A 13,493-nucleotide genomic window follows, 5' to 3' on the forward strand; every position below is an offset into this window, starting at 1 on the left:
GCACTGGTTAATGCACACCAACGAGCTCTTGATGCACTGCCCAAAGAGCAGCGTACGTCTTCTACCTCATCCTGGCAAAGTGAGGCTGAAAAGTGAGCCCAACATCCCAGGTGAGGCCAAGATCAGTATGAGAGGTCACCTTTTGCATCGGTTCCCCACTAACAAAGATTTGGATATCATTTTTGACTTTCTTCTTGGTTATCGTCAGTTGTGCTGATTTGGAAGGGCTGAGATGGAGCCCAACTGTGGCAAGATAACTTTCGAAGCTCAATATCTGCCTAGAAGCTTGTTCGTTGATATCATGATTCTGATCTGAGCTCACGTGTAACTTCAGATCATCGGCATAAGAGACAAAGTTCGGATTCTGAGCAAGGAAAGGCTCCAAAACTGCTGCAAACAGGACAGCTGACAGTACACTTCCTTGTGGGATGTCTCTTGAGATGTCAATAGTTACTTGAAATTCATTGTGGGTCCCAGAAGATGTCTAGGAAGTAAAATAGACTTCAAAATTTGAAGTAAGATATCCGCCAGGCCGAAGTAGTGTTTCAGAATGGTAAAAAGAGATGGGAGGTGTATTCTGTCATAAGCCGATTTTATGTCGAGGAATATGATATCAGTCTGTGATTTGTTGTTAAGGGTGCGCTGAATTCTGAAGAGGGTATCAAGAAGATTGGTAGTTGCTGATCTCCTTTGTAGAACGGTATGCAGGTACTCGGGCCTGTGGGCAAAGCAATGCTGGGCAATTGCTGGTTGAATTACTTTTTCAAAAATTGAGTAAAGAACAACTGATGGATATTGGTCACAGGTCTTTAGGAGATTTGGGTTTCTTGATCTTTGGAATGGGCTTAACATGGTAGGTTTTCCAAATTGAAGGAACTATTCCAGATTGCAGGATTTGTCTGAAAAGGTGAAAGAGAAGGTCGACTATATACGGGCTGCAAATTTTGATAATATAAAGTGGGAAACTATCTGGACCTACAGTGGCTTTGTTGGGTAGTTTATTGATGACATCAATTAGGGTCTCTCTAGTTATTTCTATTTCAGACAAGTTTAGAGGGTAATATAAAAACATCTGACAAATAGATTAAATTAAAATGACTTTAAATTTATATTATTTTTACTTTGTGAAATAGCTATTAATCAGGCTAAGAGTAGAAAACTTGTCCAAATGGTAGCAGAGCATTGTGGTCTCTTGCCAAAGCTATTGGTTGCAGTTTTTGCCCATCTCTGTTCCCACCTGTGTTAAAACCAGATGGTTTTGTTGCTGCTTTAGCTAAAGAAAGAGCTGATCTGCTAGCATCCTGTTTTTCTTCCAACTTGTGTATTGATGATCTTGGTAAATCAATCACTTCAAACTGTTTTCAGCACAGTGCATTCAATGCCTCTTGTGGTTTTCTGTCAAAAGGATGTTAGAAGGATCTTGAATTGTTCTGAAAGTCTGTGCCCCTGCACATACTCCTGTTTCACTTTGCTATTTCAAAGTTTTCCTTCTGCTTGGAAATTTGTTCATATCTGGGCAGTTCCTAAGAAGGGTGACAAATCCTTTCTATTCCATTAGAATTACTTTACCTCTTTGAAGGTAATGGAGAAATCAATTAATTGCTATCTCTTAAATTATCTGGAAATCTTTCATCTGATCAATGATTGCCAGTATGGATACTGCCAATGAAAAATTTGAAAATGAAGTCATTGCTCTTGACATTTTAAAAGGCTTTGATTGTGTTTGGGATAAAGGTCTTCTAAATAATCTTTCATCCTATGATTTGCCAGCTGTTCTTTGTAATTGGGTGTCTAGTTTTCTGAGTGCTCAGTATAACTTTGTACTTTTTTTTTTTGAAAGAAAAAAAACCCAATGTATTATATTGAGGTAAACTTCTCTTGTTATTTTTCAAATTGTATAACTTATTAATTTAATAATCTCTTTTATTTAGTACTTCAAAAAGCCAATATGTTAGACATGCTTAAGAATCCAACTGGCAACTTTACAGTTTTTGCTCCTAGTGATAAGGCATTTGAAAGTCTAAAACCAGAATTGTTGACAAAACTAAAAGAAGGAAGAGGATGTATTTCAAGTAAGTATAAACATTTTATATGTAAATGAACTAATAAAAATAATTCCTTTTTAAAAAAAAAAACAGAATTTGATCTATAGAACAAGCCCAATCCTTATACCTAAGTTGTTCTTAACAGTAAAAATAGATCTGATTGTGTAGAGCAGGGATAGCCAACCATTCACAAATGGTATCCAAATAATTTCTGGGAGATATGTGACCCAATTTTCCACAATTTTTAGGACCATTAAAATGGTGTTTAATGAAAAATTTTTCATAAGCAGCTTTATTTATTGGAATATTTATAGGAACTCCCCAACTTAAGCAATGGTTGTTCCATGGATTGCTACACAAGTTAGATTTGGGATTTCCCCTCCATGCTTGTGCAGCACTTGCGCAACTGTGCTTGCTGAAGTGATTGGATTAAAACAGAAATGTTTGAACATATAAATAGATTTATTCAATTTTTTTTATCTCATGAGCAGGATAAATTGTGTGCAATTTATAAAATTACAGAAAAAGAGGAGAGGCATAATGTCAGTAAGTTTTACCTCTCCAGCATCATTGACATCTTCAGCTGATAAGTACACCATGCAGATTTAAAAGGCGTTGGCTGCTCAACCTTACAAAAGAACATTAATGGTTGACTGGATGGTGGCTTTTTTCTTTTCATTGTAGATTGCTTTGTACGAAGCAAGCATATCATTCATCCTCTTAAATTTTAAGAATTGTTTGCTGTCAGGATCCATCTTCTCAAACCTCAATTGCCCATGCAATTTCACAAAATGCCATTGCCATCTCTCTGGTGATCATTTGGTCTTGGCTCCTCATTTGGTTCATCTTGAGTTTTGTCAGCATATTCTTCTTTCACTATTGCTGCCTGCAAGTCAATAAGTTCTTCCTTAGATAATTCCTTCTCTTCTTGCTCTAACTCTTTAGTCTTTGGCATCAACTGAAGTAGCTCTGTAACCTTTACAATCTTATCTGTAACCTCTTCATATGGTTTTATCTTTTTCAAATCCTTCTATGTGGGGCGGCACCTCCGTAGCCAGGTGGGAAGGAGCAGCAGTGCGTAGCACACGCTTCTTGATTAGACCGGGGTTCGAGCCCGTCACCACCAAATACGGAGGATGCAGAAAAGTCAGGGATGACCACCGCATATCCCAGAGCAATATGGCCTTAGTTGCTAATGCTCCTAAAAACCAAACAACAAACAACCTTTTTATGTGGTGTGGGCATATTTTCTTTCATGCAGCATTTAAACAACTTTTTGTAATTTCTGCTAAGGCCTTAACGTTTAACATGGTGTGATAAATATTGTAAGATTTCCAAAAGTCTCAATGTAAAATTTTTCTCACTGTATACTTCAGACAATGCCTCAGTGAATGTGTGTAAATAGTATGCTTTTAAATTCAAAACAACACCAATAGAAATGACTCACATTTGAATCAAAATCGTCGAGATGAGTATAATGTCCAGGATTATTATCTAATAGAAGCAAAATCTTGAAAGGAACATCATAGTCTTCCCAATTTTCAATGTTGGGAATGAAGCAGCATTAAAACCAATCCTCAAACAGATTGTTATCCATGATTTCTGGTTTGATTGGAAATGCACAGATAGGGTGGTGCCCTTAAATACACAAAGCATTTCCAGAATGCTACATAAGCAGTGGTGTTACTCTAATCTCCTGCTCCATTATCCCTAAGCAAGTGTGGCCCTATCTTTTGAAACCTGTCATTGCATTTTCCTCTTTTGCAATTTGTTTGATCCAGCACTTTTTTTTCCTCAATACAGAGCAGTCTTGTCAATATTAAATTCTGTGTTGAATATCCACCTTTATCAGTAACTTTTTTCCAACACATCACAATTTCTCTGCAGCTACAGAATTGGCACTGGCACCCTCACAGCATACATCAACATTGTGGAAACTGGCATGATGCTTTAACCTGTCCACCTGTTGAACCACCTGTTGCTTGCCACAAACTTGGGTTGGAGTTTGCCATACTTATCCTTAATCTTATCTGCCATACTTGTTGCTTTTGCTTGAATGGTCAAGACTCAGGGCATTTGCTTCTAAATCTGATTTTCCATCCATATTATTAACAGCTGTTTCCATCTTTTGACATAGCACCTGAACACTTGTTTTTGAGATCACTGTTAATCTTAAATGCATTGATCCTGTGACATGTTCTTTTATATGTGCACTGTCCATTTAAAACAGTATTCACTGTTGAAGTAATGAGATACAATTCCCTTGCAATAGATGACAACTTTGTCCTGCTTTGTACTTCTTAATCACTTTCATCTTCATTTCTAAATTTTCTTTAGTTTCCTGGCAATACCACCACTTGCACTTTCTGTTGGTTGCTTTCCTTTCATTGTAATATGTAAATAAGAGTGAAAGGGAACACATTACACCATAATAGTGTAAAAATCCACACAACTGCACTTATTAAAAAATGCAATAAGGTAGTTTTACAACCCATTTATAATTAGATGCACTAACAGAAAAGCCCAATAAACCTGAAAGCAAATTTGTGTTTTGGTTTGACCTGCAGAAACTTGCTTTAGAAAAATATATCGCAAACCATTCAAATTTCATTCTTATAATGAGAACATGTGATGAAAGGATAGTGCAATTTCCATTATAAATATGACCTTTTAGAGATAAATAGCTTAGTAATATAGCAAAATTTTAAACTTCCAAGGACTTGGAATGAATTTCAAAAAAATTTTTTTTTTTTTTTTTGTAATTCAAATTATATTTTCATGATATCTCCAGTTATTCCTATAGGATGCAAAATAAGATTCCACGATTTCTTTAAGTTTGCGCCAGCTGACAAAAACTTATGTAAAGTAGAATTTCTGTAAGTTGAGTATTACATGATTTGGAGTTCCTGTAATTTTATTAATAAAAAATATATGGAATATAAATTCATGATAAAATACAATTATAACAACAAAAATTTACATAAATATAAAATAGTTAATGAGAGATTTCATGCTGTTTATTTGTATGTATCTGTATAGATGCTCGTAATAGCAATACACTATTTTCTGAATCTACATCAGAAATTCCATTAATTCAAAAATATAATTGAGCTGTTTATTACAGGGTATTATCAAAAGGTTTATACCCTGACCTAGATAAAACATCAGTAGGAAGATGCTGTTTTCTCTTAAGTTGTCTACATATACACTGGTGTGCAAAACTTAAGGACTAACACTATTTCTAAAGGTTAGTTACAACCACAAAATCAAATGAAACAGCCAGTGGCAATTTGCATAACTGTGGCCATTCAGTTGAAAGCTGGTGCACATTCAAAAACTTAATTTTCACGAGAGGGTTCACAAACAGAAAACCAGCAGTAATGTGCAAATTACTGAATGCTGAGCATGATTTTTACAGATGTTTGGTTTCATACAGTGATACAGACAATGAAATGGCCAGTAGATAACATCAGGATGATTTTATCCTGGGTCCAATAATTGGTAAGGTTGGAGTGTGGCTGCAGAGTTTGGTATTGCCTGTAGTGTTGTCTCACATGCATGGTTGGCCTTCAGAATGACAGGTACAGCTGTTTGAAGGACCACTGGTGTTATTCCATGAAAAACAATGCCCAATGATGACTGCTATATACTCCTACAGGCAAAGATGGACTGACACCAGACAGTGGGATCCATTGCAAACCTACTGTGCAGGATATTGTAGTTTACTGTAGCCAGGCGACTCCACAAAGGTGGACTGTGTTCCTTTAATACCTGCCCATTGAAGACGCTGTTTACAGTGGTGCATCAAACACAAGAACTGGACAGCGGTGCAATGGAGTAAGGTACTTTTTACTGATCAGAGTAGATTCAGTCTCGGCAGCCATTCTGGACGTCAGCTGACCTAGCGAGAGTTTGGCACATGGTATCACCCCACAAACATCACTGAAAGGGATCAATATGGCCGCTGAGGTGTTATCTTGGATGGATGGTACACAACTCCGGAAGGCAGTACTGTACCGAGGTAATCCTTCCCCATGTGCATCTGTTCAGAGGTGCCATTGTCCCCCCCCCCCCAAGTTCGTGTTTACGGATCATAATGCCACACCACATTGCACTGCAGCTATTGATATGCTGTTGGAAAGTGAGCACAATGTTTGTATGGATTGACCTGCTGTCTGTTCCCCTTATTCAAATCCCATAGAACATCTTTGGGAAGATACCTAGCAACACATCCACACCCATCAGAAAGTCTTTGCTAGCTGAAGATGCCACTGACAGGAATGGACAATGTTACCACAAGAACTTAACAACATTGTTCTAAGTATGGACAGGTGGTGCAATGCCTGTATTGACATTAGGGGTGTCCATATCTGAGGACCACCTCTTCCCATCTTTGGCAGTGATGCATCTGTATGGTGGTAGCCAGTGCTGTGTTGCCATTTTTGAATAAAGTCCCTCTGTACCATTTTGTTGTTTTGGTGTTTCCTTCATTTCTGTACCTCCATGAGGTTCCTTTGGTATGCTTCTCCCATAACTGGCCACTCCTATGAGAAGCTACAGCTGAAAACCCAACTGGTCCTAAGTTTTGCACAAGTGAGACATGGAGTAACAAGTTTTTACAAAGCTTAAAAATGAAGAGAAGTTCTGAAATTTCTTCTTTTTATATATGACTGATTCCATTAAAGGAGGATACCCATTTCACCATAATAATGTAAAAACCCGTTGAATTCCTGCTATTTGTAGTATTACTAATGCAGTTTACTGCCAATTTAAAATAAATTGCGCTAACTGAAAAGCCCAATAAACTGCAAATTGGTTTTATACTAGTGACCTCCACAAATGTGCTTTAGTAAAATGTGAGGTGATAGTCTGTTACTGCCTTATTCTCTTAGTCAGCACCACAATACCAGTCAAAATGAAGTATTCTGTAAAGAATAAGTGACAGTGCTACTAGTAAACCTGCCAATAAAAAGAAAGTGATTTGATTTGGATCAAAATTTAAAATAATAACAATGTATGAAAATGTTCAAACATTAACAAGTATTATGCAGAATTTATTTGCCAGTGTCAACAGTGAACACAACAATAAAGGACAAAGACAGAATATGAGAAGTGGTGAATGGATTAGCATCAACAAATTTAACTGTAATAACCAAGGCTACAAAACACATCAGTTTTCTACAGTACAATAACATCCATTTTTGTTTGTGTCACTAATTGCTACTTCACTGCTGTTCCCAGAATTTTTTTTTTTTTTAATTGACCTAATTAAAAAATATCTTTTTTTCCTCATTCCTGTGATGACTAATTTTGGCATATCAAGAATATAGTAGCAACATTTTAGTCATTCCTCATTTATGTTAAACTTTACTTCTTACATAAGTCCTAAAATGTATCTGTTATGTATGTTGGGGACTTCTGTATTTTAGGACCTGTTTTTGTTGGCATATATATATAGGGGCATGATTAGAATTGTGCCCTAAATAAAATAGTTTAACTATTGCAATAACATTTTTGACACATCAAAAATACCAACTTAAAAATTAATTCTCTATAGCAGCAAAAAACATAAGGAAAAATGTACATATTTAGAGGGGCCAGACATTATACACTAAGTTGCACATGTTAAATCTGCTTTACTTTGTAACTTTATCCTTTGTTTGCTGGGTCAATTGACAGTCAATATATACACTATGAATTATAGAAATTTCTTGATTTCTATTATTTTATATAATCCTAAACTCCATATTCACAATCTCAAAGCTGATTTTGCCAATAGTGTGCATAATGATCATTACAAAAACAGAACCCTTTTGTTTTTCCCTTTCAATTTGGATGGTTAACCCTGAAACAAGTTGCCCAAATTGTAGGTATATGGTGACAAGTTCTTGTATATTATCCTTTGTGTCTTGGTACTTTACCTACATGTTTCCTGTAGATTTATCTAGTTATGTCCTTTAAAATAATCTTCCCTATAAACTAATAAGTATAATTAACAAAATAATACTGTGCATGCCTGTCTGTCTGCATATAATAACTGGACTCCTATGAATGGATTATCATGAAATTCTATGTTCTGGCCTTTCAAAACTATTTGTTTATCCAATTTTAATAAAATTGGAAATACAGAAATCTTGCTATATATATTTAATATAGTCTAAGTATTCTGTTTAAGTTGTTAGTAATGGAGGCTAAAGTTGTAGAATACAGAATCTACTTTATGGTATAGTTATTGCGGGATATGGTGCAGACAGAGAGCGACCTACGCAATGCAACAACCAGGGAAACATACAATGGCCTCAGTTCTGGGTTAATTTAATTTATTTATACTGATATATTTATTAAATATATCAATGCATTTTGCTTATCATGGAGATATATATAAAATTCTTAGATTAAATTTAGGTTTAATTGCTTTGTGTTTGTTAGGTAAGATTTGAATGTAGAGTACTTATTCTGCTTGGGGTACAACTGCAGAATAATAAATATTACAACTGAATGCCTAAGTTTAGAAAATGAAAAATTATAGTGTGGGTTTTTAGTAAGTGTTTAAATTAATACAGTTAGTTCATTTAAGAAAAAATCTAATCTCTGAAATTGTGTATGCTATATACATTCAATAACTAAATGCTGTACTAGTGTTAAGACCAGAAAGGCCCAAAATGAATGCCCTTTCTGGCTGGATATTAATGATAAAGACCAAATCTGATAACATCTTGATTTGCTGAAATAGTAATCCTGCACAATGAGTATATATAAAGAATATAAACTCAAGTGGCTTGAGTTTACTGTTTTACACAGCTTTTAGTGTTGACACTAAACATCACTTTCACTTAGTGTGTATTATCTCAGTAACCATAGTTCCTTCAATCATGTGTTTGAATTCAAAAGTTGTCCAAAATCTGATTGCAGATCTTTCAGTTTGTAAATTGCCTGAGCTGAGGCAACTTTTAGCTCTAACGTTAACAGTGCAATATTCTGTCATATGGTTTATCTGTAGTTCTTGCAATTAGCATAAGATGATGGTCTAGGTTTTAGCTCATCCCTGTACTTCCTAAAAGATTTTTAAATGCTCACTGGATTTAGATTTCTTAACTATAGGCCTGATCTGTCTAAGCAGACAGCACCCCTTTGGCTTTGTAGAAGAATATCATTCTTGCAGATTCCCATGCACCTAACACTTGGTAGCAGCATATGATGCAAAGAAGCAACCTTATACAGAATAGCACAAAACCCATCCATCTCTAATTGCTCTCTGATTGAAAGCAAACTTTTGCACATCAATACAGATGTGCAGACTCCTAGTTTAATTATTTAGCCTGACCATTTTGTTGTACAAGATAATCACTTTTCTTTTGCTTGCAAAATTTGTGTGCATAAATGACAGAACCTCCTGAGTTTCCCCATTTGGAACTGTGGGACTATACTGTTACATCTAAGTCTCTTTCATTCTTTTCACTTTAGTGCTGCCCATATGACATCTGATTGGAGATTACTACTATACATTTATGTGTTAAACTTCAGTTGTCACTTCTCAGCCCATTTGAGTAACTTCTCTAGGTTTTGTTGAAAGAGTATACCCTTATTCCTATTTTTAGTCACACCCTGTAATCTGTTGTCAAACTTAACCATTAAACTTTATTCCTTTTAACCATAGCAGTAACGTAGCCTAATGCCTCACTTGCTTCAATTTTAAGTAGTCTTTCATGTGAAATTTATAAGGTTTTACTGACATCTAAGTACACATCAGAACTATTGTTTAGTTTGTCTGTTGTAGATAATCAATTGCATTAGTCAAACAGGACATCCCTCTTAGAAAATCAGTCCTGTTATTGCTGTACAACTGTATTCCTGACAAAGCCAATATCCAAGACTATGCTGTTCAACAAGTTATTATATTTTCATAACCATGTGCTGTTCTGAACAGAGCTTAGATAGGCCTTTCTTTAATGCATTTCACCTGCATGAAGTGTATTCTACTCTTGTTGACCAAAACTACTTGTTATCAGGACTGTAAATGTATGTAGAAAATGACCAGAACTATGCTGAGGATGAAGCTCTTACCTCAAGCTTAAAAGCTGAAAGGGGGTGCTAAAACTAAGATTAAATAATTGCTAATGTTTTCAATTTTATGTTTTCATTATTCCAATCCATTTATTATCTTGCTTTTGCAAGATAAATCCTTGTTGCACCACTGTACAGATGCTGAACTCTGTGCAGCAGCACTATCTGGGATGTGTGTGTCACCATTTTTATAACCTCAATTTTACTTTTTTTAAATATTTTAGGAGAGGATGCAATTTTTTATTCCTACCTTGAGTACTAAAATGGCTTGGCATTGCCCTGTTAATAACTAGATTAAAAAAAAAAAATCAATTCACTGTGTGGATACATGCAGATTTCCTTATGGTTTAACTGGCAGTAACTTAAACCCTATAATAAGCACAAAGTTGAACAGTTCTTGAAACCAAGTGGTTGGCCCCAGCTAGTGATTATCTATTAATATAAGCATGTTCAGTTACTCTCTGATATCTGCTATGATGATAGTGCTACTACAATGTGAATGCACGTTTTCTGGAACTCCTGAATTTAATATGTAACAAGATAATTCAGTTAATAAACAAGATGTTCACAAAGCTTTAAAAAGCTAAAATGTTCATCCTTTCAAGGATTTAGGTCAGATGGCCTGTTCCAGTCTCGGTCCATTTCTTTCGATGTCCTCTATCTCTTCTTCCAACCGGCTGTTATTTCATAATCTTTAGTAATCTTGCTGGGTGCATCCTGTCAAAATGATTAATTCATTTTCCTCTGTATTTGTAGATTCTATCTATGGAATTAATACCAAATTCTCTGCAAATATCAGAACTTTTTTTTTTTTCTTGTTCTTGTCTAATAATTTATAGCCATTGGCTTGGCAAGGAAATTTCATTTCAGCACTTTAAATCCTTTTCTCATCTTCATTTAATTGTCCCTGTTTCACTTCCATAGAGTAAAGTGGGTCTTTCTATTACCTTACAAGCCATTTTAGTACATTCAAGGTAGGAATAAAAAATTGCATCCTCTCCTAAAATATTTTTAAAAAAAGTAAAATTGAGGTTATAAAAATGGTCATGCATCCCAGATAGTGCTGCTGCTGCTGCTGCTGCACAGAGTTCAGCTTCTGTACAGTGGTGCAACAAGGATTTATCTTGCAAAAGCAAGATAATAAATGGATTGGAATAATGAAAACATTGGCAATTATTTAATCTTAGTTTTGGCACCCCTTTCAGCTTTTAACCTGAGGTAAGAGCCTCAGCATAGCTGAGGTTGAGGCTCTACATACATTTACATATGTATCAGGACTTCATTTTCTACATACATTTACAGATTTACATATTCTTTTGAGTCAAGTTCAAAAGCATATATATCCTTGTATGTGTTTGAACTTTATTTGGTTAATTCTATCTCTTTTCTTGGACATAAGAGAGCATCCAAGATACTATTACTATTTTGCTTCTGATTGGACCTTTTTTTTTTAAATGCCATATAACTTTAGTCTTATCATTTGAAATTTCTATTCTGAATGTTTTAGCAATATTATTTAAGGTTAAGTATTTAATTTAAGATTTTAAAATCGCAGTTTGATAGTATTCTTAGACTACTGCATTTATATAAATAAACAATGCTGACATTAGGCATTCTTGACTAACTCCTCAATTAATTGATTTCCATTCACTTATTCCAGAGTTGGACTTCACTGCAATTTTGTTATTATGATACATCCATTATAGCATTTGATAACTAATTAGGGATATCTAATTGTTTTTAAATTTTCCCATAATCTTCCTCTAGAGACCATATTGAAACCTTTCCTGAAAACAATAAATGTTTCAATATTATATTCTGTTTTTCTCTATTAAAATTTAATGTAAAAGCTGAGTCAATACATGGGCTGAGAGGTGGCAAATGAAGTTTAACATTGACAAATGTAAAGTACTACACATGGGAAACAGCAACGTATCAACTCTGTGGTACTACACTGACAGTGGTAGAGAATGAAAGGGACCTGGGGGTGGTTGTGCAGGCAGATATGAAGTTCTCTGAGCAGTGCAGACAGGCTGCAAGAGTAGCTCATGGTGTATTGTCAATGATATATAGGGATTTTTCTAGCAGGGATAAGGAGGTGATTATTCCCTTGTATAAGGCAATGGTCAGGCCACACCTAGAGTACTGTATACAGGCCTGGAGGCCTCATTTCAAGAAGGATGTAGAGCTGCTGGAACAAGTACAGAGAACGGTAACAAGATTAGTGAATGGAACAAAGGGGTGCTCTTACAAAGAAAGGCTTAAGTTTTGCAAATTACAGTGTCTGGAGACTAGGCACCAGCGAGGAGATCTGATAGAGGTGTATAAAGCCTTGAATGGTTTGAGCATGCTCAATGCTGATGGGATTCTTCCTCTCACTCAGAATAATCACCTGAGGGGGCATAAATTCAAATTGAGGAAAGACAGATGTAGGATAGACGTGTGGAAATTTGCCTTTAGCCAGTGGGTGGTTGGTTGGTGGAACAGACTTCCATCCCTTGTCGTGGAAGTTGATAGCCTAAATAAGTTTAAGGCTCAGCTGGACAGGTATTTTGAACGAACAGAGGGGTGAAGTGGAAGTGGCGCTTTTTTTTTTTTTTGGCTGATGCTGCATAAGCTTGCTTTCTTGCATCAAATGCCTATGCTAATGATCTTCCCTTTCTAACTCCACTTTTTTCTTCATATAAAGCTGGATCAATATATCTTTATAATTGATATACAACATTTTACAAGGCTTATTCCTCTGTAATTCTCATAAGATTTCTCCCTTTTTTAAATATAGGGATGACAAGGGCATTCTAGCTTGATGGAATTGTTCCTTGGTTTCAAACTAAATTAATAAAAAATGTTACTGTCTGAATTTGATATGAACTTAAAACTAAAGGACTATTTATTCACCAATCAGAAAATTGCACCATAATGACAAAACCAAAACTGGTTTTGTCATTATTCTGTGGTGGAATTTTATTAACCCCAAGGTGTACTTAGTTGTAGTCTGCCACCACTGCATGCTTCAATTATTGCTTTTTTAAATAGATCTACAGTTCTGAAATGGTATAGAAAATTTATGAAGAATCCCTGTTTGTGTAATCGTACCAGCCCGGGGAGTGGCCAAATAAGTTGTTGAGGGTACAGTGAAGCTAGTTCAAGCAAACTTTATGCAAAGCCTAAGGAAATCTGCCTAATGTTATCGTATATGACAACATTACTGTTTACGATTGAAACAGTCTAATGTAGCTTGTACAGAAGCTATTAATCAATGGCAAAACCAAGACAGTTTTGTTGTTAATTCTGCCATAATTACGTTACTACCTATTGTAGTAACGTAATTATGGCAGATAATGCCATATATTTTGATAATTTGGTTGATTACCTGGAAGTGGC

The 13,493-nt window shown here is 35.4% G+C and overlaps 1 protein-coding gene across 2 annotated transcripts in view; it reads left to right on the forward strand.

Moving 5' to 3' along the window:
* The window catches only part of LOC150087439 (transforming growth factor-beta-induced protein ig-h3-like), a 76,299-nt gene that overhangs the window by 45,648 nt on the left and 17,158 nt on the right, over window positions 1-13,493 (forward strand). For both annotated transcript variants that reach the window (XM_090371190.1, XM_090371191.1), the window contains exon 8: window positions 1,932-2,072. In XM_090371190.1, coding sequence (XP_090227316.1) covers window positions 1,932-2,072 — 141 coding nt within the window. The remainder of the gene's footprint in view (window positions 1-1,931; window positions 2,073-13,493) is intronic.

Source organism: Mastigoproctus giganteus, chromosome 4 (assembly GCF_048544385.1).
Source record: "Mastigoproctus giganteus isolate SK-2022 chromosome 4, ASM4854438v1, whole genome shotgun sequence".
Taxonomy (NCBI): Eukaryota; Metazoa; Arthropoda; class Arachnida; order Uropygi; family Thelyphonidae; genus Mastigoproctus; species Mastigoproctus giganteus.